Raw genomic sequence first — 27,002 nt, 5'->3', positions numbered from 1 at the left:
AAAATGTTTATATTGTGAGGATGAGGGATCACTGAAACAGGTTGCACAGAGAGGTGGTGGAGTCTCCATCCTTGGCAATGTTCAAAACCTGACTAGACATGGCCCTGAGCGACATGCTCTTGCTGATCCTGCTTTGAACAGGAGAGTAAGACTAGCTGGTGGCAAGAGGTCCCTTCCAACCTCAACCATTCTGTGATTCAAGGATATATATTAAATTAAACCCTTTGTGTTAGGCAGGATGCATCTTTTCCCTCCAGTGTTTTATACCCAGAACCCTGATCCTTTAATTCACTGTGTAGTTATTTGCACCTTAAACTACTTAGTGAAAACAAAAAATATTATATATAGGGGTTTTGTCCTACTTAAAAGGCCCATTAAGGTCAAGTGTTGTGCACTTGCTTTTTCTCTGTGTCCTAAGTCTAGGAACATACTGTTCCTGTCTATGATGGAAAATAATGAAACAGTAATTTACCTGTCAGGAGCATAATTTATGGTGAATCCAGCTCATCTTTTTGAGTTGATAGAAAATGTTTTGAAATAATCAATAGATTGAATTAGGTTGGATAATACTATTTCAGCAACTTTCCAAACTCATATGCTGCAAGACGGATACAATAAATTTAACTTTTCTTTTGTTTCACTTTTAGAGTTCACTGAAAACACAGAAGCCTTGAAGACTAAAATGTCTGAACTTAGACTGTACTGTAACCTCCTTGTTCAGCAAGTGCATAAAGCGAAGGAAGCCAGCATTTCTGGTGTATCAGAACCAGAGGTACAGCTCTTTCTTTGGTGTAGACCACATCTGTAAAGTCTTGAGCATTGTGAACTCTTCTGGTTAGCCAGTGTAGTATTCACTCACAGTTAGTTGATATTGCACCCTCTTTCTGCAGAGAACCTGTGGGAAATAATGTACTCACATAACAGTTCTTGTTGAAATGGAATAATACTGTATTGTTGCAAATGATTTCCCCTGTGTTGGGGTAGCAAGTAGTGAGATGAGATATGATACCTGTGATCTAGATAATAACCTCTGTAGGTGGTCATGTGTATATAGTGGATCAAAAAAGCAAAAGATTTTTTTATAAAAAAGGTAACTTGCAAGAAGTGCACATTTGTCTACCCTTGAGTCATTAATATCCTGCTCAGCAAAACACTTCTGTTCTCAACCAAAACCCTTAAAAGGTCAAGAGACAATGCAGACCACAAAAAAGCAAAATTGCTAGAAAGAACTGCCTGATTAGCCTCTCTTAAGTTAAAGTTTCAAACCTTGCAAATCTTCCTGACCAAAGCAGCCTTATTTAAGAGGGGTCTCCTAATAACAGTGATCTGCCCCTTGCTTTGAGCGAGAAATGTGTGAAGAGATATGCACGTCACTTGCTAGAGAAGCTGGTGTGGGGTTCCAGGATGCCTCCCACTGGAGAGAGGGGTCCTCAGGTGCAGGACAGGCAGGCAAAACACCTGAAGGTTGATCATTTGTACGTCCAAACCATCTCTGTAAAGATACTTGATAAACTGTTTATGGTGAATTAACAGACAGTGCCGAAGCATATGTAGTGTATAAATGACTAAAAGGCACTGTTGGAACTTGCAGCTCACAGGTGTTGACAACAAACAAGTAATGTGGTGTTTATCCAGCTCATAGTTCATGCTTCTGGGGGAAAACTTGCTTTTCCTGATCTTACTGGTATTTAACTGCAAAGATTCGTTGCTAAAAGCATTTCAGCATCAGTATCTACAGTTTGCAGAGGTGAAGAGTATTGTAGCAATGTGCTACTTTATTCTGCCTGTTTTTCAATTGCAGTAATTTTTTATTCATAGGATTTTTGAAATTATTATCTGCAGATCATTCTGTATCTATTTAATTTGTTTACTTTTCATCGCTCCTGTCAGTGGTGTCTTCTGCAATGCCATTGTTGAATACATCAAGGCTTAGTATTTAATACAGTTTTAACACCAGAGATAAGTAACTAAGAGGCATTGCATTTACAATGCAAGCATACTGAGCTTGTTGTAGTAAGAGGCTGACAAGAGTGGTAATGCTGTGAGGGGGCATAGCCCCAGTAATATGTGATGGCAGTTCTCTGAGCAGCTGACACATTGCATTTTAATTCTCATTAAACAGAAATAGTGACTGTAGCAGTTGTGGGCTTTGTAGACATTAGTTGCTCCAAATTGGTCTTCTGTGGTGAGTCCATTTCTTCCAATTGGTTTCTTCCCACAGAGCGAGATTGATATGGGAGCTCTGTTAAAATCAACCTGTGACACCTTCCTGAAGACTCTTGAAGAATGTATGCAGATTGCAAATACTGCCTTCACTTCTGAGTTATTGCATCAGACCCCGCCCGGATCCCCACATTTAGCAGTTCTCAGAACGAATAAGGTAATGGCCAGTATCCTCTTCTCTCAGTCTTGGCATGGATGCTAAGGCTCCCTTTTGTAAAGTAGCATTTGTAGAAGTAGGGAATGCATTTTTACCCATATTATAGATAGTAGTCCTCCACTGGACATACTCTGTTGTTTCTTGTGATTTGCAAGTGAGGTAGGGCCATTTTTTAATAAGAGTGACCAAACTCATAACTTTTAATGGTAGGTGAAAGTTATTAAGCATTAACTTTCAGGGCCTGCTCCAGCTGCAGACAGTGGTGTTTCAAAATACCTTGGCTGTACGGCAAGTTGGTCCATTGTGGGAGCTCACAGCAATTATTACTCTTCTCAGCTACTGCAGCATCGGATCTGTGATAATACGCCAACAGGAGCTGATGAGCTTATCTTTTTAATGACAAGGCCACTTTCTTGAATCCTGGATCCACAAGTGCATACACAAAACTGGAGCATCTCTGGCAAACAGCAGATTAAGGTGTATGTAGGAAGACAGATGCGTCACTGCATCTGGGAAGTGAGATTACTTCACCGTACCTGGTATCTGGCCTCACGCTTCTTCTGTTTTTTCATAATTTTTTTCTTAAGAAAAGAAGACATCACTGCAAAGAAAACTCACTGCCTTGTTTCTTTTCCACATGCTGTATGGTGTCTCACTTGGCACTTGCTATCTAGCTTCTGAAAGAAGTCTCCTGGTTTTCTTTTTCTTTTTTCTTTTCAGTGTTTTAATGGTGTAATAATGTAGCACCTTTTTCACATTTGTCTGTATACTGCCTTCATGTCAGAGAATTAGTGACCATATGCTTAGCTTTTCAGCTTTTTTGCTGATTCCAACTTGTGTTTAATAAAATGTGAAGTTTGAGAAGCATGATGCAGTCTTCTTGCTTCAAAGAATGTTCTCCCTCCCCACTTATCTTACAGGTAAAGCACACTGTCTTGTCCAGTCACACCTCAACAGAAAGGTATAATACAAGTCTTTACTGTCATCTCTTTCTAATCTGTTTTTGGTAGTGTCTGTTCTTTCCATATTTTTACTCTAATATTACTAGTACTGGATGGAGGCAGAATTGTACTGCTCTGAGCTGCGTAATTGAAAGCACACACAACAAAAGGGAGCTGGCTTACCCCACTTCATGTCTCTTCTTTATCAGCCCTTTCCCTTTTGCTTTTCTCAGCCATCTACTTGGTGACTTACTGGGCACTCACCAGCCAGCTCTGTCCCACTTCAGTGCTTTTTCCTGCATCTTATGGTTCCACACCATAAGCTCATAAAACTGTTGATGGAGAGCAGGCTATGATTTGTGGAGTGGATGGCAAGGGTATATATTTTAAAGCACTAATGAGGTGATATTCTTTTAACTACAATACCTGTCTGTGATGTTCTTTTTTTGTAATCAATTGTATTTTTTGATTATGTGTCTTTTTAATAAAGATCACTGTAAATACATTTGAACTCTGTAAACTGAAGTTGAATTGTTAATTCTACTTGCTACAAAGAGCTGTCTGATTCCTTTTATTATTTTAGACAAGTTCTTTTGCTCAGAGCAGCCTGTGACAGCCTATAATTTCTGGCAACTATCTTTCTGTTATTGTTATTTGTGTGTTTTCACAGGAAGAGGCTTACCAAGCAGTGGTTTATATGCTAACCATTATTCTTTCCCTTTCTTCAGGCAGATGGAATTGAACCCCTGTGAAAATGGCTCTATAAAAGCAGAAATTAACCATCAAGAGCAAACCGTTATTAAAAGTCGGGAATGTTTAAACCTGGAAACAAATGAGGGGAGCAGTGATGTTTCTGTTGAAGATCACATAGCAGAGGATTTGGCAGGTAAATATATGCACCGTCTTTTACATACAGTTGTTACTCTTTAAGCGTAAATGGAGGGAGGTGAAGGCTGCCTGTGAGAGTGCTGATACCTTGCTTCCCAAGAGAGGGAATGTCAGTGTATTTTAGCCTGATATCTGCCCATTGTCAAGTCTTCCTGGCATAGCTCCTGCCCTTGTTGATAGCTGACTTGGGACTGAATGGGGAAGAAAATGAAAAATTCTTTTTTGGACAAGTGGAGGCTCCTTTGGATGCTGATTGATGTGTGTAACAATACAGCCTGGCAGAGCTTGGGCTCTTCTTTCACTGTGGACAGACACGTTATTCCCAGAGGCCCTCCGCTGGGAGTGCTGGCACCTCTGCTAGTATGTAGGGCTGCAGTGTCAGAAGCGGGACATTGAAGCTTTGTGTGCCTGTCTGGGAGGGCTTGACCTTGTAGTCGCTCTTGGTTGCTCTGACAAATCTTTATGGAAAATTAACTCTTTTTCTGCAACTAAGAGTATACTAGAAAGCACCTTATTTTTCCCATTACCTTAGCAACAGCATGAAACTTAGATTTGTGTGTGACTTGAGTAAAACACTATTGAACTACTTCAGTATAAAATTCTATCCAACATAGCTATATTGTTAAGGGCAGCTGAACTTAATTTTGGTAAGTCTATACAAGTAACATACGATTTCTGCTCGTCCTTTTGAATGGACTGTATCATTCTTGAACAGTAGTCTTCTCTGCCTGGCCCTTATTCCAAAACATGCGTATGCAGTCAGTAAATCAGCTGAAGTTTTTAAGCCCAAGTTAATGAACATGGTGATTTTGCTCTTACATGGGTTCTCTGGAATTTTTCCCATTTTTGTGGCTGATGTAGTGTGGTAAGTGCCTGCAGAATAGCGTGCATGTGTCACCATTTATCATAATACCTCAATACAGTGCTAAGGCAAGGAGATCAAACTAATTCAGGTCAGGTTGTTGGTATCATTTAGCTACTGAGGTTGTTCCTGTGCAAAAAAAGAGAAAAGCCTACCCCGTCTTGGGTATGCACATTTGAGTTGCAGAGTTTTGCTGGCAATACGGGGTGGAGTAGGGTGTGCAGTTCCATCCATATGGCCTGGGCTGACCCGGCCAGCCTGCGGCTCCGTCTCACTGATGGCTGTGTTTGGGTGCTCCCTGTGAGCCCAGGAGCTCTGCCCTGTCTCAGATACTCTTCCCTCCCTCTCCCCTTTGTTAAGAAGAGTCAATCTTTGAAAACACTCAAGCATTTAAGTGCTGTAAGAAATTTGTTTGTCATTTAGGGCTTACAGTGTTCGAGTTTGAAATTTAGAGGACCCCAGGCTTTATGCATAGCACTCCCATGGAGTCACTGCAGACTTGGGCTGTTTCTCTGCTCACCAGCCTGTGTGTCTTGGTGAAGGACGGAACAGTGACATCCCTCAAACTCTGGTTCCTTAGTAGAGTCACTTTTCTTGTGAATGAAACACGGTTAGTGATGGCCGAGGCCATTTTTTTCTGCCCTGAGGAGAATGGCTGAAGTCTCATTTCTGTTACTGAGTACAAGTGGTTCTTTTTTCACCCAGCACCAGGTTTATTCAGTGGTTCTGCAAGTAATAGGGACTGCTGCAAGCTTGCGTTTAGACATCACTTGGAGGAAGAGAGGTCCTTGCAGCTTGATCCCTTCAGCCAGAAGCTCAGTCGGGCTTCAGGTCTATAATCCTCACTGGCACTTGAAGGTATTCCTTTCCTGGAGAGACAGGTTCCCTGGGAAATCTTGGATGCTAGTTTGACAGTCTGGCAGCAAGATGTGCTGTAGCCATGGCTTGTACGCTGTGGATGCTGTGAATATATTATTTTTGCTTCTTGATTTGTTCTCTGCAGTTCTCCGTGAGGTCAGAAGGTCTTACCATGCATGGGATGTATAAGACTGTCTTCCTTCAGAGGTGCTTATATAGTGCTCTGTTTATTTGAAACAGATGTGCTTGACCCCAAAGACCACAGTGGGGATGAGGCACCTGGGTCTTTTTCTGGGAAACTTTTAAAGATATTCGTACAAACTGGGGAGAACATAGCAGCCTTTGATAGCCGTATCCATCTAAGCAGACAGTTTACTTACTTATCAGAAGAAGCAAACAATTCACTCTTATTCTTTTGCTTTGAAAATGCACTGTGCCACTTTATCAGCACTGGAGAAGTTACAGCCATGTGAGAAGTAATCTTCCTTTCAAGGAGATGAGTCTACTCCCTGCTGCACGCAGTCGCTTCTTCAACGCTTTTCTCATAAGGCTGTCCTCAATGAGGATGTGTGGGCTCACCTGCATTGGAGCCTGGTGCTTGATCTGTCTGATTAAGAAAGCCAGGGAGGGGACTGGTTGAAATGTGGTCTGAGGGCCTGACAGACCTGTGGTGAGAGTCATGGTGCCAGCAGGGAAATCTTCTAAACTTGCATGATCCAGATATCTAAGTGCCTTCCTTCAAATAGAATTCTATTCTTCCTTCAAGAATAGAATCTTGATGAACAGGAATAACAATATGGGTATGTGGCTGTTTTCTTGTTCCATTTTTGTTTTTCTTCTGTTCCCTATAAATGTAAGGCATTAAAGAAGATGGAGAGAACAAGCTGCAAGCTGTAGAAGGCCATGGTGCCCACAAGCTGCTGCAGTCGGAAACGAATTCTTTAAGTGGATTGACTCTGTGTGAGAAAGACAGAAATGAAAATGATTCTCCTACCTTCTTCAGTGTCATGAGCAATAGGTAGTACAGATTTCAATTAAAAGGATTATTGAAATTTTGTTAAGCCTTTAATTGACTCATTTTTGAGACTCTTCTGTCTGTAAAGCTGTATTTGCTGAGATTATTTAACAGGACTGCATACAGCACTGTAATTGAAGAAGATATCCTTTGTAAGATTAGCTGTACAGAGTGGAGTGGGAGGTTTTTTCCTTGTTCGTAATTGCTGGCCTTGCTTGCACACCACCAAATGTGTATTTTCTGCAGTCATTTACTTTAACCTAGTGAAACAAAAGCCATGTTGGTGGTTCCACGTGTATAAATTTTACCTCTATGCAAATGAAGTCGGCATGAAATGTAATTTTGCCTTTAGCAGTTGCACAAAAGGAGTTGTTAAGGTAATAATCTTTTCTGCTTGTCCTGGACACCAGGTTCAGTGATATTGAACTTCGGGAGGAGGAGGGCATACCAACAGAAGAGTTTCTGGAGTCATGTTATGCAATTGTGCCAGTTCTGGGTAAGCAGCTCCTTCTCTTGTGACTCCTTTTGACTGCTGACAGCTGAGAGAAAAGGTGGAGCAGTTGGCCTGGAGAATTCACGTCTTCACTGAAGTGATATAGTAGAAACAGTTCCTATCAGCAGAATCGGTTTGACTGGTATCAGAAGATGCATCTTACTCCTTTGTTTTATAGAGGATCCACTCTCATTTAGATGGGACCCATGTATAAGCTGTCTGGAAATCTATGGGTCTATCTGGAACAGCAATTTCTTCCCCTCAAAAGACCAACGTGGATGCCTTACAGTACACAATCAGCTGTACTATCTACTTGATTTTTCCAAAGACTTCCATCTCCAGCTAGTGCAGCCCCCCGCCTGCTTGGCCCCTGCATCTAACAGTGGACGTGAGGTCCCTGTGAGCATGCACCCTTTTGAAGACTTCCAGATTGTAGGTCAGTGTATTTCAACACTTGTGCCAACTGTGGTGGATTGATTCTACACCAAAGAAAGACTTCGTTTTACGTCATTCATTTAGTATTCTCCTGCCATTTAGAAGAATTGTTAAGAGAGTAAATTAAATGAATTGTTACTAAGACATGAGGACTGGAAAAAGACACGATTTTAAAATACAGCCTTCTTTTTTTTTTCTAGACAAGCTGGGACCAACTGTTTTTGCTCCTGTTAAGATGGATTTTGTAGGTAACATTAAGGTAACAGCTTATTTCTAGCACTGATTTTTTTTAATTTTTTTTTTTTTAAACAAAGTATCTATTTTAGGCACTAAAGCTCAAGAATCTTTGTTGTAGGAGTCAATACTGGAAGGCTATTTAATATTTGATGATGTTACCATCTGTCAGATCAGAATGCCGAAATGCCCCTAATTCTGTTCTTACAGGACATGCTGTGTTTAATAAATCCAGTTGTTGTGCACAAACTTATAAAGTACTTGATTGACTGCCAAGTAAAACATCTGTTACACCTAATGAACGTGACTTTGATTCTGAGTTGTATAGATTGTAAGTCCTGATGAGATGGTAGCAATATTGACTTTAGACTGTAAAACAAACAGAGGGGGGCAAAAAAACCCTTTCCTCAACCAAGTAGGAGGAAGTTAGTACATTAAGAAGCAGCTTCTCAGCAAGTTGAAGAAGACCCTGCAGCCTCAGTTCTTGTTCTGGAAGTTCTTCTAGCTCCAAGTCGGAAAAGGTTTGAAGTGCTGCTTGTGAGACAAGCTGTATTCATAGCGAGAGTTTTCATAGCTTTTCTTTCAAGAAAAAAAAAAAGAAAAGCAAAACATCTTCTGAGTGTGTGATAAGGAACACTGTATACATTCAGACTTGTTTGGTGCAAAGTAAAACAGGTATTTGTTTATCTTAGTGAAGATAGCCACTGAATGACTGAAAATAGCTAGAGAGAAGAATGCTATTAAGAAACTAAAACCTTGAATATTTATTGTCAAGTGATAGGCAGCTACTCCTTTAACGTAGAAGATTCTGTTTATCTGGCCGTTACATATTTTCTCTCTTGTTTTTGTGAGGAGTTGTGTATAACAAACTTGGAAATAAATTAAAAAGCTTAAGCATGCTCATAACTGCTAAGTGTAATTGAGAATTTGCAGCTTAGCAGTTATCAGAAGTAATCTTGCTTGTACTTGAATCGCGAGGCAAATGGGACTTTGCTTGGAAAGCAGGTTGAGTTAACTCCTTTCCACCGGTGTGGAGGATGCCATGTGAACCTAAAGCACTTTGTCAGACAGAAATGATAGGTTCCATGTAAATCTTTGACTGAGATGCTTTTTTTGGGTTGCGTTAGCCAGATGACTAGCCAGGTATATCTGGAGTGGTGCCCTGGAAAGGGGTGCCCAGCATGGCAGGGCAGCCATGCCATGGGGGGTGTATGACGTGGTTGGGGATCTGTGGTATCCCTTTGCAGGGAAGAGTCCTGGTAAACAGGTGGTATTTGTAGGACACGCCACTGTTTGGTCTTAAAAGCCTAAAGCTTTGCCTCTTGGATTTTTCTACAGAAAATAAACCAGAAATTTATAACGAACAGAGAAGAGTTTGATACCCTTCAGAAGATAGTGCTCCATGAAGTGAATGCAGGTGTAGCACAAGTTAGAAACTCTGCTACAGAGGCTCTCCTGTGGCTGAAAAGGTAACTGCCTCCTCTCTACTTACACTATGAACTGCTAAAGTGCAATGAGAGGCCTTTCACCAGTGCAAGCTTATGTACACGGAGCAAACTGATTACTTTCCACAGGCTCCATCAATCCAGACTGGTTAGGTCCAAGATTAATGTGTTGTCTGTGGTTGTATCACTGCAACTTTCCCAAAAGGCCTGAAAAAAGCGATCGCAGGCAATCTTTTTTTCCATAAAAGTGAAGTTACAGTGAGTGACTGATCCTGCTGGGCCAGAACATCAGGCAAGTGATTTCAGGCTGCAGCAGCAATGTTTTAGTGAAGTGTTTTTCCTTGGGCTGGGAGAGAGGCTGGAGGAGGCGGCTGCATTTTTTTATTCAGATTGAAAATGGTGCCTTAATTCTGAGTTTTATTACACTTCTGAGTTGTATTGCAACTTTGGGGGCTTTATTATACTTCGGGTTACTTTGTTATGAACATGGTTTCTTTTTATTTTGTGTGTTCACCCTGACAGAGGCTTAAAGTTCTTGAAAGGGTTTTTGACAGAAGTGAAGAATGGGGAAAAGAATATCCAAACAGCTCTGAGTAAGTGCCAGTTGGTTTATTCTTTGTTTGCTTCTGAATTTACATTCTTGGCTATTTTCCTCCTCATTTAGAACCTGTGTTTTCTTTTCTTCAATGACTAATGATGCAAGTAATCTCCAAGACATAACTTCTCTGAAAATTGCACTTTTTGAAAATGGCTGTCTTCAGGCAGGTTGCTAGATAACTGGTCAATGTTGATTTAATAGCAGATAAAGGTTCCTTTAATTGTCATACTTTTCACAGAGGAGACAGTCATACCTTAGGGAAAAAAGGGCTTTGTCTCATTCCATTTTCTCTACTGGTTTGCAGGGAGAGCAGCTCCCAAATTTATAGTTGCTGTTGGGTTATTTTTTAGTTCCTTGTGAGATTGGCCATCACTCTTTGAAATCACCTCTTTGCTGGTATGGCTGTGAATTGCCTGTATCAGTTAGAAGGGAGTTTGTAACAGAAAAGAAGGAATTTTTTCCAAGTACCTGATTTCTGACACTTACTGAGTCAGACTAGTGCCCACTGCAAGTATGAAACAAAATACAAACCTCTCTTAGACTTGACTTGGTTATTCCTCAGTGAGACCCTCTCTATATGCATGCAGTCTAATGTTATGATAATCCTTTAAAACAGCTTTAAAACAGCTTTTTTTAAAGCTTTTCTTTTTTAGCTTCTTTTAAACAGCTACGCAGTCGCTCCATAGGATTAGTAAAAAGAACTACTACACCAAAGTGTGTAAACAGCTCTTGGGAGTGGGACTGTAAATGCACTGCTACCAGATGTAGATGTTAAACACCATGGAAAGTCAGGGCACTTATTTGACATCCTGAGTCTGAAGGCTTCATCACTGAATTACTACTTGAATTGCTCTGTGTCTGCAGCAGAGCCATGCTGCTCTTTTTTTTTCTCACTTCTTCCTTCCCTTTCTCCCCCTGAAAAGCTCTTCCATATCTGTATAACTGGTGCAGCTTTGGTTTACTGTTAGAGTTTCTTATTTAGGAGTTACTGTGCTATTTCAATCTCAAGTAAAGACAGGGTATATGTTCTCTTTCTACAACCTCAAATATCAAGCTAATTAAATGAAAATAAATAATGGAATATCCACCAGTTCTTATGATCTTCTGAAGAACAATCAGCTTTCTAAAGGGATTTGTCTTTACTTGGGATTTAAATCTAAGCAAACTTTTCAACTTCTGGTGTGTTTAATGTCCGCTATATTTGCTGATAAGGCAGAGAATAGACTTGTCAGTCCTGTTTGCTACATAATACTCTTTTTCTCCTTATTTCATTGCTCTTATTACTGTATGCTTTTCTCATAGATTCTCACTCGTACTGTAAAGATAGAAGGCTGCATTCCTCAGTCATTAGACTGATAGATGAGGAGTACTTCATACTACAGCAAAACTTATGGCTGTGTTTTTCTGACTTTTTACACTCTTCCAATAATAACTGTCTGCAGTCTTTTGAGCAAATATCCTAAAGCAGCAAAATGTAGAGGTTCTCTTTCTTCAAGGTGAACAGTTCAGGGAAAGTATAATACAATGTCAGATACTTAAAAATTCAACTGAAGGACAAGGATATGAAATGACAACAGTGACAAACTAAGACTGGGAAAATAAGGCTCAAAGGTGTTTGGCTTTGTGTATAGAAAGCTTTGTATATGAAAGTGGAGCTGTCTGGGAGCATAACAAGGGTCATCATCAAAGGCTACACTCAGGGGCACTCACAAGAGAGATCCTGAGGATTATTTTAATAAAGGCCTGGTGCTTTCTGTTCCAGTGATCCTCAAAACTTGACCCTCGGATGTAAAGAGAGAGTTCTTGGCTAATGCCTTTGACTAAGGCTGGCTAACCATCAGCTTGGAGGATTGTTTCACCCTATATATTATTTTCTCAGGTTTGCACTGAACTGAGAACTAGATAGTAGAAGAAGCGTTAGTCGTGAAGCACAGATAGTCAAATAAAAATTACATTTGCCTTCCTGTCTGTTAGAACACTTATTTGTCTTGGATGAGTTGAAGGAGATTTGACAGGAAAGCTGTGACCCCAGTGCAGAAATCCCAAATCTGTCATCTCCTTTCAGTCATAACTTTAGTGCTCAGAAATAGCCATTATTTGCATCCAGTGGCAAGAATATATCCTTAAATAGTCATTTCTAAGCTTTAAGTTCTCTTTGTGATGCAAACTTAAAACTGCCATGCTTCTATCTCTTCATTTATTTCTTTTTTTCCTTTAAGACAATGCTTATGGAAAGACATTACGGCAGCACCATGGTTGGGTTGTCCGCGGGGTCTTTGCGGTAAGTATTTATCTTGATTGCCGATAGAGCTGGGGGTCTTGTGTGTGTGATCTTATGTTGTGTGTAATAAACTCTGTTAAAATATTAAGCATTAAAATGAGTAGATTAATTTGTCAGACCTTATTTTCAAGGTGAGGATTGTGGTTATCACTGTGTTTAGTATTGGGCTTTCAGGGTAGAACCTGCTTTATGGAGTGAAAACAGATGGATCAACGGTTGTGTGCACATTTTTTTCATTATGTGTTTTTCAGCACGGTCTTGCAGAGCTATTAAATGAAGAAATGAGGGTCTGAGGTTGCTTTTTTGAGGATTGGTCTGTCTTTGGATGTGAGCATTCAGGAAGGGTTAGTGCAGAATGTGTCAGGGAGTTGAAGTAGAATATATTGGCTAGAGGAAATGGTTTATTTTTTGTCCAGTCTGGCAGCTCCCCCTCGTGTCTGTCACTGGAAATGATCACTGAAATTACAAAGGGAAAAAGGAAAGCCTCATCCAGGCAATCATGACAGAGTCTTTGACTGGGAGAAACAGAAATGTTGGGGAGAGCTTTCTAAAGAGTGTTTTGAGAATGACACTTCAGCACTGAAGTGTGTGGCACTGGGTTGGGAGCTCCCCTAACAAACAGTACTTTATTTGGGGTTTGTTTTCATTAATTTCTAATGTGTGCTATTTATTTGTACAAAATATGATTGATATACAGACACTTCCTAAAAATTAGGCCTCTCTGAAGATGTCTTAAACTGGGGATCTACACAGGGATAATTAAAAAAAAAAAAGTTAGCCTCCCTCCCAGTTAAGAATTTTAACATATGCACATACACGTAAATACATTAAGCTATGCAATCTAAGTGCAAAGAGGGATGTCTTAGAAGTTTTTCATGGCTTTAGTTGGGTTTCTTTTCCTGTTCTGTTTTGCAAATCTAAAAGCTTTGATTCCTCTCCCAGTTAGCTTTAAGGGCAGCTCCAACATACGAAGACTTTGTGGCAGCTCTGTCTGTAGAGGAGTGTGATCCTCAGGAAGAAACATTTTACAAAGGAATGCAGAGGGACCTCAACATTTACTTACCAGCCATGGAAAAGCAGCTAAATATCTTGGACACTCTCTATGAAGTACATGGTTTGGAATCAGATGAGGTGGTATGACTACAGCAAGACCGCATCTTAAAACTTCAGGGACTGTGTCTGTTAACAAAGATTTCTTTCATTTAGGTATTTTTTGGACATCATTTCTGTTCATTGTATCTTTTCAGGTGGGAAGGGTGTTGTGAGGAAGGATACGTATGATGTTTATTTTTTCATTGCGCTTGTTTTGTGTTTAAATGCAGAGGTACTGTTTCTCTTTGGGTCGTAACTATGTCCGTGATGAATGTTTTTGACTGTTTCTCTCTGCCTGTGCACTTCCTCTTCTCTTCACCTCAGAAAAGTAACAGAGCAGAATTTGGCCTTTGCTCCTGTACCTTAGGAGAGAGACGTGTGTGCAGCAGAGCCGTTGGGGCATCAGCACGGCACCCAGGCAGGCCCTGCTGGCTCTGGCTCTCCCATGCCCTGTGCCCACTCCCTGCAATGGTGTAGGAGGACAGAGGTAGTGAGAATTATTGTTACCCTGGCAGCAGAAGAGAAGGACAGCTAAAAGCCAGCTTATAAGATACGCAGTGAGTTTGTCCCTTAATTTGGGTTGAAGCTTTTTAATGCAGCAGCTCCCCAAATATTGCAGAGATCTTCACTGCAGGCATATGTGGCTGGTGGTCTGAGCTTCCCCAGGAACCAGCCTTTGAAACTGAGTGTTGTGTTCCCTGACCAGCTCCCAGTACATGCCATGATCTCCCTGTCAGCTCCTGCCAGTGGACCACAAGAAACTTGCTGGCACAGACTGGCAGAGCCTAGCTAATTTCAACAGTGCTTTACACAAGCAGTTGAAGATAATGTCCGTCATCCTGGTTTATTAAGATTTTGGTGGGGTTTTCTGTTTTGGGTTTAGGGTTTTCTTAAATCAAATTCACACAAAAACATAATATTTGCTTTTAAATTGAATACAGCTAGCAGTTTAAAAAGCAGATTTCATTAAAATTCTTCCTCGGCTGCCATTATGGGCAGAGACATCATGAAAGTGGACATGAAATGAGTAAAGCATAGGGGAAGCTAGAATTTGTCATGGAGCCGTTATGCATTGAGCCAAGTACAAACCTTAACATCTGAAACGATGTAGAAGTGACTGGAAATTAAGAAAGTAAGACTTGCCCTTTTCCACATTTTGCTAATACAGATAAAAATGTGCTCCTTAACACTGCTGCTATTAAAAATAATTAAGAAGTCCTTTTAGCTAGTGATATGGTTAAGGACAAAATTCCTAGTTGTGTTGATGACTAGAAGGCTGTCTGTGAATTATTGACTGCCCATTCAAGGCATGAGCGGGTCTCTCAGTGGTGACCTAGCGCTTCACATGGCTTTGTGCAAAGAGTTGAGTTTAACTCATGTGCAGGAGGGGAGAAGACTGTGCTAATGAGGTACTTAGAATTAGTAAATCTTCATAAATAAAGAAGTCAGTGTCGCCATACTTACAGGAGAAGTACTGGCTTTTGCTAGGCTAAAAACCATGTTGTCAGTAAAATGAATGTACTGCAGGCCTGCTGCCCTGCATTGCTCTGTGACAGAAGCCTCTCTGCACACCTAATACTTGATCCTTTCTAAAAAGCCTAGCATTGTGAGCTTTAAGAAGAGCATATGATGCTTGAAGAAAAGACCAAACATCACACTTGGTGTATAAAGCAAGATACCAGGACTCTAATTAGGTATTTAAACAGTGTGACTTCCTTGTTCCTGTCATCTCTGAGTTGTGCCTATCTATAGTTCCTACATACTCCAAGAGGAATCAGAAGGATGTGGGGGTTTTAAGTTTTTGGATTTTCTTAATTAAAGTAGTATATATTTATGTTTGAGTACAAAGTCAAAACTTTTGACCAAAGCTCTGTTTAATTATTTCACTACTCACAGTGCTCAAAATGAAGCAGAGAGCTTTTGGGATTCATCTGTCTGCTGCTTCTAAGCATGAATGCAAAGAAACCACCCCTGCAGTAGAACAACCAACTCTCCACTCTGTGTGGTTTCCTCAGGGTTTTCAGCTGTTATGTGGGAAACTTTACTGTAATAGTTTTTAGCTGAATGCTCTGGGAAGGTAATGGAGACCACATTTCCCCAAAATATCAGCTGGCGTATGGGGGCAGCAGGAAGAGATCCCTCTTCTCTAGAAATTAACAGTCAGATCATGACAAAAATTGACTTCCCTTTTTGCTCTAAGCTTTCCCAGTAGCAGGAAAGCGTATTCAGCACTTAAAGTCTTGGAGGTACTTTTGGGTTTTCTGTTTGCTTTTGTTTTGTTTTTTAGCTAGCAGGAGAACCACTAGTTTGTTAGTTGTGTATCAGACCCAATATTTGATGCAAAAAGTCAGGAGGCTTTGTTTCATAGGCAAAGAACTTCACAGCTTCATTGGGCCATTAGCTTCAGTGATTACTAACTTCTACCATTTTTTCTTCTAACAAATAGAGTGTGGTCCACATTGCATATCCTCTAATCAGCATGGCATCCTGCCTCAGAGCAGGCTTTCTTGTCTTGCTGTGTAAAGTTGGTCTTTCTGAACTCTGGAATTGGTGCTTGACAACGTTCTTAGGAGACTGTGGCTTCAAGAGACCCTTGTGTGTTGTTAAACAGGGGGCATGTAGAGAAGGAATTGAGCAAAGTCTCCTTGCCTTCAAAACTTGTACTTGGCTATGCACTGCTCTTGCAGGGCGTTGAGCACTTCTAAGACTTACGAATACTATCTTTCCAGTCAAACCACCACTGAGAAAGAAACCCAAGCAGCACGTTGCAGAGCTGAACTCCAAGTTACACCTCTAAGGATGCAATAGACCACATGACCAAGTGGAAGCAAATACACTGCTAGACAAGTCACTTCTTTCTTTTCCTGTGATGTCAGTTTATCAAGCAGCGAGGGTTGCTTTTGATTTTAATAATTGTAGAGAACAAGCAACTAACTATTGGCCTTCAAATTTAGAATTGGAGAGAAGGTCGGTGTTTTCTGTTTGATTTGTTTGGTTCGTTGATTGGTTAGGGTTGTTTTGTTTTTTTTAATGGCTGACATTTATGAACAACTGACCTGCATACTGATAGAGGTCCATGTGACTCTCAGATAACAGCACCCTTGCTCTGTATACTTTACGTGAACTCCTTTGGTTTCTCAAACTGCACTAGTGTGTAAAGTTTTGCATCCCTTTCCTTTAGAAATGCTTTCGGCTGTTTCCTTCAATGTCTAACAGTTGCATATTCTCAGGGATTTTACTTAGCCATGGCAAAATAAGAGTAATCACAGCCTTACCCTAGAGGAGTAAGGCTGCTCTTTGTGAAATTAGTATAGCTGAGCATAGAACTCCGATGCAGCATATGACACTGGTAGTGTCTATGCAGTGTGCATCCTTGCTGAGACATGGTAAATCCCAAAGCAACCTGATAGGAGTGCTATCTAGTACTGAACAATGGCAGTCAGCATATTTGAATAGAGATCATACACACATCTTTGTAATATAGTGCCCTTGGCATTAGAGCAGAGCTCTCAAATAACTTCAGTCGAGTTCTGCTTAGCAATGGGAGGCTTTTATTTATTTTATTTATTTTCTTGGGGTTTTTTTAAAAACAAACTATGTTCTGGAGCCCCCTCTGCCATTTTAAGACACTGTACTCAGTTGCATATTGAAGTTCTGTGACATTACAATTGTAGAATATGAACTGGATACTCAAGTGCTTTAGCGTAAACTTAAGGAGTCATTGAAACATCCCATCTTGACACTTGTAATATGGGTCTCCTTTTAACAGATGCACTTAAAGTTAAGGGCCATATACCTTCACTTACAAGCTCTTTGTGAAGCATCGTTGGGATTTAGGTTACAGCTGTTTGCTTTAAAAATGTTTGATAGTTTGAAAAGCGTCACTTGGTTGGCTGGACGTATAAAAAGCGTGCCCAAAATGAGCTCCAGTTGTTTGCAGTGTGCTTTGCCAAAGAGGCATGGGCCATTATAGCAACCAGTGTTACATATGTCTGTAAGCTGGACCTTCTAACCCTTTCTTTTCATTATCACTTCATCTTTTGTGAAAAACTTCAGGGAACCTTAAACTGCCTTTCAGACACCAGAAAAGATCATTAACATGTTCCTACCTGGCTATCTTTCTGTCTTCCCCCACCTGCTCCCCACCCCTTCCTTTCCTTCCATTGTCATCTGCTTTGCTAACAAAGCTGTTGCTGTCAAGTCAAAGCATCTTTCCATAAGAGCGCAAAGCAGGAAGTTTTGTAAGTGATACCAATGTAAACTTGCAAAATCAGACCTGAATTCTTTGGCAAGCAACCAAACATACAGTCAGATGGAGGATGTGCTGCTTTTCTCTGAAGTTTCTCCCTAGTTTGACATATTTTGCTAGGAAAACCACACCACTTTGAACTTCTAATTTCACTGATGAAATTTAAGTTGGGACACTTCAGACTTGGCAATTCTACCTCTTACGAGTGTAAGCACAGGGATTATTTTTTTTTAATTGACTTATTTCTCTTCTCTTGCCTGCATAATACAGATAACAAAACAAAAAGAGAAAAGGGGTGGGAATAACTGAATTCATGCCTCTTTCCTACCTTCTGTAGCCCCTCGGTGAACAAACCTTGCAAACTACCGCACGCTCCAAGCAATGTAAAATCACCCTCATGCAGATGGGGAATCATAGCGCACTTACTGGCTCTGAGCAAGCCCAGGAGGTAGTTGATGCTGCTCACAGTTCACACAAGGATTTAAGCACTAGCAAGTGCTTAAAGCAAGTGCTTTGAAGTTAGAACATAGGCATATGCTTCACTCAAACATATGTGCACCCTCCCACTGGCATTCAGTTCTTCAAAATGTGGTCTTTGACTATCATTTTTAATGTCCCTTTCTTGGTATAGGATTTCTCCACCCAGATACTTCAGATGTGCCAGAGGTGGATTTTTTTTTTTTTTAATATATGAAACTTCCTTGTTTTCATATCCTGATTTCTGCTTAAGACTAACTTTGTTAACTTTATTTTGCATTGCAGCATTCAGGTGGCCCAAAACTTACTAATTCCTGTATTTAAAGCCATCTTGAAAGTTTGAGATTTATGTCTACTTGAAACTAAACAAGTAAATTGCATTCCAGAATACAGTGACTAAACTGAAAACCAAAGCAGCTTGCTTTTGTGGTTTTCTTTCCTATTTTCTTTTTTCAAGCCAATTTTGGGCATACATTTTATCAATGTCAAGCTGAGCTTACTGCAAGCCTTACTTATACATACTAAAATACATTACATACATACTGAAATACATTTAAAGATTAAGAGAAGGTATATTGCCTCACACTTTACATTTACTTAATTCTAAGGGCTTGTTCATGCCCCCAAAATCCCCTCTTCCAGTGTAAGCATTGCACACATTGTGTTGTCATAAGCAGTTCTGTCCGAAATACTTTGTAGTTTCCAGTCTGCATCATCTCTCAAGTCATACAGTGTCTGTCTCTTCTTTTGGAGCGTTGTTAAGACCTTTGTCAGACTTTTATATTACTTCATTATAATAAACTTATTTTAAATAAGCATGTTTTAAAATCTTGCTTTCTCCTTGCATGGTTTTTGTTTCTTTTATTACAATAGAGGGTCTAAAGGGCTCTTCAGGACTGCATCTGTTCTAGGTACTGTGTGAACAGTCGAAAACAGTTATGTTTCTGGTTCACAGAAACTACCTGTATGTATCTTTGTAAGAGGAATGTTAACACACATGGAGCCTGTTTTGATTATGAGAATAAAAGCTGTGTCTGGCATATCGTTGTGGGTCATTGCCCAGTGTAAATATGTGAAGGCTGTAGTTACAAAAGCCAGCCTGGCAGTGTGAGAGGGATTTGTATTTTAAAATTGCATGTATTATTTGTCCTTCTTTTGCCTGGACTTGAATCTCTTCTGTAGAGATTTCAAAGACTTCAGAAACTCTGTGGGGTCATCTTGAGATGCAGATGAAGACTAGTGCTCCTTAATTAATGTGGGTTTAACGTCTCCCTTTCCTCCCCCTTTTCTTTCACTCTCTTTCTCCGTATAAGCACAGCATGGGCCTGAGAGCAGATCTGTGATACTCGATTGTCTCTCTCTGTTAAATGGCAACATCCAGGGGGAGATCTGTGAAGTGGTGGAGGCATTTTTTCAGCTGGAGAAGAGCAGATGAAAGTGAGCCCCTGCCTGTGCCTAACCAGCCCTGTGGCAGGGGGGAGGATGGATGTATCCTGTTGCAGCAATAGCAGCACTGCTCAGCTAGAGCTGCCTGTTTCCTGTGGGGTACAGGAGACTCTGAACCCTTCTAATTGCAGTAAACCCCAGAGCATAAGCTCTGCAAAGGCTGAGAGCTACATTTGTTTCAGCAAGGGCTGAGCTCTGGCAGGAGCCCCAGCTCAGCATCCCTCTGTCTCACTTGCTGGGGCTGAGCTGGTGGATAGCTGGCACCTCAGTGAGGGACAAATAGTTTAGAAGGCGTTCCAGGGCAGAGATCACATGCCTCTTTCACTGCTCCAGGGTTTAGTTCATCTTCGCTCCTTCCTCGGGAAATGAGCGGGTTAGTCATGAGACCCTGGCAGTTCCAGCTAAATAACAACAGTTGTTTCACTAGTGCTTTTAAAAGTCCCCTTAAGACACTGTCTTGGCCCTGTTCTGTGGGCATGTGGAAATAAGTTGGCACATGGGTGAGCCTGGGTGCCACTGGCACAAGCTGTCATTGCAGCCATGGCGTGCACTCCTTTGGTGGCTCTCCTGAAGTGTCAGCTGTGCCACAACAGAACACCGAGCCCAGTTCAGTGTACTGGCTGGCAGCTCCTCCGAAGCCGCGCTGTTACGTGTCGCGGTTAGATGGGGCTGCTGCTGGGGCAGAGCTCTGTCCCATGCAGAGTTGGCACTTCTGGTGTTGGTATCTAGACTGTGTTATGATGTACTAGGCAACTGTAGCTCTTCACACCAAAGCAAAGAGGATGTGCACAAAGACAGACATTGAAAGCGGTACAGAGTCTATCAAACTTTACTCACATGCAGCGTTCTCATGAACTGTTTCCTTTTCTCATTTGAAATCACAAGGTGCTGTTCTAGCAGAAAGATGAGGTTTCGGCTTTCCATCCAGGCATGCGATAAACAAATTGAACAAATGTCCATTTTCACCAGAGAAGTAGTGACTTGCAACTTGCTGCAGCCATGAGACAACTTCTTTCCATCAGCATTTTTGGACTGGAGGAAGAGGAGGAAGGATGTGATGGGGTCCATCATGCATCGCAGTACCCACAGACCTGCCCCATAACTGTCAGTGCTTTGGCAAAACCCACACGCTAATGCCTCGAAGCCCAGCTTTTAACCATGAGCTGCGATATTGATTTGCCAACCAGCACTGCAGTGTCCTATTCTACAGCTGAAACGTGTCCATGAGCAAAGGAGAGCAGAATGTGGTGGCTGTGCAAGGAGGTCTGCGGCTGTGCAGAGGCACTGTCTGCTAGCGTGAGTAGTTAGTCGCCTCTGTAAAATGCTCTGCTCTCCTAAATAGCCAAACACAGACCAGCAGCACTGCACAGAGATGTTCTAATAGAAATCCCATGCACAAAAAGATACCTCCCAGGCAAGTGTCTCCTCACTACAACTTCCACTGGTTGAAAAAAGCAAATCTGTTGCCATTACAGGATCCCAGATGAACTGCAGAAAGAGCCCCAGCTAAAGCTTTGACAGAGTTTGTATTGTTTGTTAGTAAAGGTCACGGGCTGTGATAGTGGCTGCTAAATTCCTGTCCCCACAGGAATCTAGATCCGTGATTCAAAATAAAAAATGGTGTGCTGAACGTGTAGGGTTCAGAGGAACACACAGGTGCTGCTGTGGGAAGCTCAAAGAGGACACAATAAAGATTCAGCAATGAGCAAAATATCCATAAATATTTTTTCCTTAAGGTTCTCCTATATGGAAAAAGACTCTGTTTTCTGAATTTAAGGGGGAAAGGCAGTGCAAGCTCACAGCCCCAAAGCTTTGACCATTGCAACCAGGCAGAGTGAAACCTTTACTGGGTTGGTTTCTTTTTAGCCCAGCTGGAAACCCTGCAATGCTGGGGGCAGCATGGGGCTGGTGTGAAGTTTTGCTGCCCTATGGGCAATATAAAACTATTGAAATGCAGAACATGGGGCCGTAATTCAGTGCCACGGCCTGGACGGAGCACAGGTTTTTGAACACCAGTTTAACGTGTTTATGCAAAGCTGTGCCCTGAATCGAAGCCACGAGGAGGAAAGTTTTCGTTATCATTTGGGGACTGGTAGAGTAAGTGTCAAGCAGAAGTACTAGGACTGAGAAAAGGAAGTGCAGAAGATGTTGCAGTTAAGTCAGACACTTCCAGACACTGGTGCAACCAAGCTAAGTGTCTGTCTGTCCATGTGGAAGATTTCATCCAAGATGTTACCATGTATTTTTTCCTAATATTTCAATACATTGACCCAAATATATTTCTTAATTAACAGATATTTATTCCTCTCCTTCTGTGTCTAACACAGATTTTAGATTTGTTTCATGTGTGTTATTGTTAAAAAAACACATCAGCCTTAGAAAGCTTCCAGCTTCCCTTCCCTGCCCCGTGAGGGGATGGTTCCCAGAGGAGCTGCAGTGATGGCAGTGCAGGCTCAATCCCCGACTTTGGGGATTAGGGAAGAAGGCTTTTCCAAGTTTTGTTGTGTTCTTCCATTCCTCTCACCTTCACCTTTTACCAGCCCGTATTACTTTGCTGGTGTTCTGGCTTGCAAGGTCTGGTAACATTTCTCCAGAATCTTTCTGTGTTTACCCACCGCTTTAACAAGGTGTCACCATTAGTGCAGGAGTTTTGCCTGCAGCAGGAGGAGCTGAAATTGGTGATACTGGTGTCCTGCCAGAGCTGTCAATCAAGGAGTCACTGAGATGCTGCTTCCCTGTCAGGGCCCCCAAGGGGTTCTCGTGCCAACCAGCAGCATTTGGCCATTTTCTGAGTGCGTACCTCACTGCTGTCAGCAAGATGCACTGGTGTGTGGCTGTGCAAAGTCCTGCAGCGATGCCAAAGAGAGAACAGGTTAGTGCTTTCTCAAAATCAAACAGATCTGAGATTCAAAATGCATTTTACACCAATTTGTCTTCATACCAGGGTTCCTGCTCCAGCTATGGCTTTCCGCCAAGATAATTTCCAATCAGTTTAGCATCTGTTTCCAGTGTTGGTATCACCAGCTCATCGGTAGTCTTCAGAGACCAGACGTGTCTCACATAGTTTCCTATAGGTCATAGTTTTCCACTGGCTTTCTTGCTTAGCAGCTGGTACCCAACCTCCTTCCTGCAAGCGAGAGGAAACTGTGTTCCGTGCAGCCTGCGCAGCCTCTGCTGTGTTGCCACCGCTCACCCACCCCGCTTTCTCTCTTACGTGACATTTGAGCCGTGGTCTCAGGTATTCGACACTCGCTGAGCCCAACACTCCATGTCCCTCGCGTCGAGCAGCAGCCAGCTTTTCCAAAACTGACAGAACAAGAAGCTTTGCCCCATGGGCAGGACACACCTGTGTGTGCAGTGGGGTGCTGCGGATATTTCTGTGAAACCTGTGCCCCTCCAAGCAGCTGGGAGAGCTTTCTTGCCAAAAACACGGTGGGAGACCCTCGTCAAGAGCAAGAGGCACGCTCTCCCACGCAGAGCTTCGTTCAGCTACCCCTGGCACTTGTGTTAAGGCACTGCTGTCCTGCCTCAGCAGAGGGACCAGCCAGGCACAGGGACCTTCTTGCAGGCTCCTGTCTTTAAGGAGTCATCCCCTTGTTGGTGACATGCTGAATGTCCCAGTCGTGCATTGGATCCTGACGGGACATTTCACAATTTATTTTCTTCAACCCGGATTATTAAATTCCCCTTCCCCCCCGAGTCTTTTAAGGATTTGTATTCTCTTGCCTTTAATTTACAGCACACTGTTGGTGTATAGTCACAGCTACTTTTACCCGCCTCACACTTCATCAGTCACCTTGAGCGGGCTGCTCTCCCCGGGGTCTCAAACCAGCCCCTGGGTAGAAGCTGGGGAAAACCCCGAACTATTTCAAAGAACTTGGATGTGCTTCTCGTCAGCCAGCCCAAAAGTTTCTTCATGTGGCACTTTGTTTTCTTATACCGGTCCTTTACTTGTGTGGAGAGTTCGTACACCCAGGCTGTGCTCCTTCTGAAATAGCGCTCTCATCTGTTGAAGCTCTTCTGCTTTGGATGAAGTAATTAAATAGTAATTTACATTTTCTTAAGCCTGTATCATCAGGCAATGTGAACAGACTGTGAGTATGTAGCTGTTATCAGTACAGGGAGAGGATTCATCTGTCCACATTCATACTTTTTTTGTCCACAGACCATCTCAAATGGAGCTCTGCTTTCAGCTATTGATACAGACACTTAAAAAACATATAAAAGCAGGATATTCCTGCACAAATGTAACTTTTCAAAAACAACTATTTGTTATTACCATTTTTATTAAAACAGAAAGAAGCAAATAAATAATCAGCCCAGCCTTAAAGGACTTTTCTTGTAGGTTTCAAAGTCTGGTGAAACCAAGAGAAGGTCTGGAAAACTGCCTTGGTTTATAATAAACATCAGACAGATCTGACCATCTCCATAAAGCAGAGCTGTCAAGCGTGTGTCCCTCAGCCTCAGCAACAATCTCCAGCTGAGCCATAGGTGGTGAGGGTGAGGAGGGCAACTCCTTCCACTCCCCTGCAATGCATCTGCCATTGATACAGAGGAAATTAAGAAGCCTTCGATCTTCACATACAGATGTGCTCACCAAACAGACGACCCTGACGTGAAACCTGGGCATGGGTGTTGCAGGCAAAGAGAGCAATCCAGGCCACCCGACCCCGACGTAGCCTGTGCAGTGCTGCGTGGCGTTGTGGAAACCCCACTGCTGAGACATGGTTAAGGGCCCTTTGGGTGGTTTTGCATTTCGAGGTAAGCTTTGCCTCTCTTTACCCTGCAGCTAGAGTCCCGCCATCCTCAGGGCTGCAAAATACAGGGGCAGTGGGGTAAAGAGAGCATGGGTTTCCCCTTACAAATGGCCTAACAGATACTTGACTGCTGAATGCAGGCGGAATAATCCTGTTATTCGTATGTCCTTAGGGCTTGGTTCTTCCTTGCCCATACCCGGTACAAACTCTCTTACGTCAACCTATTTGTCCTAAGGGCCAGTCACAGCAGTTCAATCCTCCCTGCCTTGTGGTTACTCCCTGGCAAACCTACAGGACATTATTGATCATCAAATAATGGAGTAGCATGGAGCGGAGAACAAATATTTAACATCTTTAGATTAGCATAGCAGCTCGGTCTCAGACAGCTTAAAGCAGAGCCTGCTGACCCCCGGCAGCAACAGGTACAGCTCTCTGGCTTTATTTAGAAGCTGTAATCCTGCAGCATTTCACACCAGATGTTATCTTGCTCAATAAGTCCTGGCACAGAGCAAACCTCTCTGCCCTTCCCTGCACACCAAGACCGGTGAGATTACTAGCTTTGCCCTGCTAGTCCCACGCTGCTGCTTTGGGGTTACTGCTGGGTTTGACAACTAATCTCTGGTCAAATGACAGCAAAACAGTAACTCGCCACTACAGCCACCAGATGGTTTATGATGGTTTACCTGAATGCACTGGAGCATCACAGCTTAAATATGGCTTTTTATTGTGCTTCACGACCAGCCACCTTGTGGTTTTTGGCCCATAGTATGCACATTTCCACAGGACACTTTGGGACAGTTCTGTTCCCTGAACTATTCTCTGTTTCTTACCTCTAATCAGTCATCCTCCCCTTTACATCTGGTAACAACTCAAGATAGATCTAAGCAGTCCTCAGTATTATCTTGCTTGACATATCCTGTCCTCAGAGCAGTAGTGCCAGGTAGGTAAGAGGACAAACTCAATGGAAATGTGTAAAAGAAATTGCATTGCTATGAAGTGTCAGTGTTGCCAGGTTCCCCTATATGTTTGCACATCAAATAACCTCTGAGAGGAAGGCATGAGAAGCACCAAACATGACCTGCTCCAAATGTCTGACTGGCTCAGCACAGCCTCCCCCAGCTCCTGTGTGGTGAGTTTCATGGGGGAACATGGCCAATGGAAATGAGAAGGGGGCTCTTCTCTGCCAAACAACATTAATTGCTAAAAAGTTTCTGGGCCCCTGCGATGGGGCTGGGCAACAGTATGGGGTCCCCAAGCTATTCCCTCCTTGCTCCACCAAATTTGAGACACTCTGGTTGAGAGGGCAAAGGAAAATAAGTCTTTTACACGCCTGCATTTCCATGTCTTAAGTCAGCACCCAGTAGCAGTTGATTGAGAAATGCCGTCGGGTGCCTCTTCCTCCTGGGAGGGTGATGGTGAATAACTCTCCCCCCAGTGCTCCCCCTGTGCAGGGGATGCTGAGGACCCGGACAGGTGTCTGTCTCCTGTTCAGGATGAATCCTGAAAACTTCCTCTCACTCCTGGAACAAGGGGCGGACGCATACATCTTGCCACGGACTTGAATTTAACGTTGATGTCAGTTCATTCACTTATTAAGTGGTGACATTTTAGACTGGCTGAGAGGGTCATCAGTTGCCGAGTTTCTAAATTTACTAAACGTGTTGCTGTGTGAGGAGGTTAGTGTTACGTCCCCTTCTTCCTGGCTGATTTATCGTGCTGTTACCTCAAATTCCTGCTGTGTCGAGGCTCTGTGTTTGAGTTGTCGCACACCAGCCGCACAGGCTCCCATCCGCGCCAGCTCCCGTCCACGCCTGCAAAACAGCTCCAGGAGTGCTTTATCCTTCCCTGGGTCCTGCAGGAGATGCCACCAGTAGCGTTGGCCCTGGGGACAGCCTGGCAGATGGCTTTTCCTGAAGAGTGTGAGATGCTTCAATGCACATGTGGCACAAGGCCCCTTCCCACCCTTAGCACGATGGTCAGAGAGGCTCCGGCTCCCCACAGTGCCCTGCAGCGCATCTTGGCTTGCTATGGGAGGCTTTGATGGGTTCAATTCTGTTCTCCTTCCTCCTCCTTTCCCAGATAAAATGATGAGCAGAACTCTGTGAAGGGGGAGCTACTTGTTCAGTAGAGGGTGAGAAGGCTGCAGCAAAACATGGCTGTTTAAACCCTGGTCTCTCTCACTCGAGAACACTGTGCACCCAAACCGGACCCTCTATCATGTGCACAGGGAACTGTCAGAGCAAATTAAAAGCCCTGAAAAGCTGGGGCTATAACTCAGTGCTTTTTAACTCCAAGGTTTTGTTGGGGGTGGAGGGAAGTAGCCACTAATGTGATTTCCAGCAGGAGTACATTCCTCTAATATAATTTGGCCAGGCTACCCTTTCAAATGCAGCCTTTCCTTGCTGGGCTGGTTCAGCGCCATCCTCCTACATGCCACAGTAATTACAGATGCAATGAAAGCACGTGCCCAGGCTTCACTCTGGCCTCTTCAGACCTGGAGTGACACCAGCCTTCAGGACAGAGGACCCCAGTTTGCAGCAAAGAGCACATT

General features: G+C 42.6%; 1 protein-coding gene across 1 annotated transcript in view; it reads left to right on the top strand.

The window, feature by feature from the left end:
• PLEKHA8 (pleckstrin homology domain containing A8) overlaps positions 1-19,246 on the top strand; it is a 32,337-nt gene extending 13,091 nt beyond the window's left edge. The window contains exons 4-14 of the mRNA XM_068405318.1: positions 648-772; positions 2,222-2,380; positions 3,301-3,341; positions 4,050-4,207; positions 6,788-6,947; positions 7,355-7,440; positions 8,073-8,131; positions 9,445-9,575; positions 10,074-10,144; positions 12,369-12,430; positions 13,373-19,246. Of these exons, the coding sequence (XP_068261419.1) occupies positions 648-772; positions 2,222-2,380; positions 3,301-3,341; positions 4,050-4,207; positions 6,788-6,947; positions 7,355-7,440; positions 8,073-8,131; positions 9,445-9,575; positions 10,074-10,144; positions 12,369-12,430; positions 13,373-13,570 (1,250 nt within the window). The 3' untranslated portion in view covers positions 13,571-19,246. The remainder of the gene's footprint in view (positions 1-647; positions 773-2,221; positions 2,381-3,300; positions 3,342-4,049; positions 4,208-6,787; positions 6,948-7,354; positions 7,441-8,072; positions 8,132-9,444; positions 9,576-10,073; positions 10,145-12,368; positions 12,431-13,372) is intronic.
• The last annotated feature ends 7,756 nt before the right edge of the window (positions 19,247-27,002 follow it).

Source organism: Nyctibius grandis, chromosome 7 (genome assembly GCF_013368605.1).
Source record: "Nyctibius grandis isolate bNycGra1 chromosome 7, bNycGra1.pri, whole genome shotgun sequence".
Taxonomy (NCBI): Eukaryota; Metazoa; Chordata; class Aves; order Nyctibiiformes; family Nyctibiidae; genus Nyctibius; species Nyctibius grandis.
Note: the sequence above shows the minus strand (reverse complement) of the source record. Positions and strands in the feature narration are given on the sequence as shown.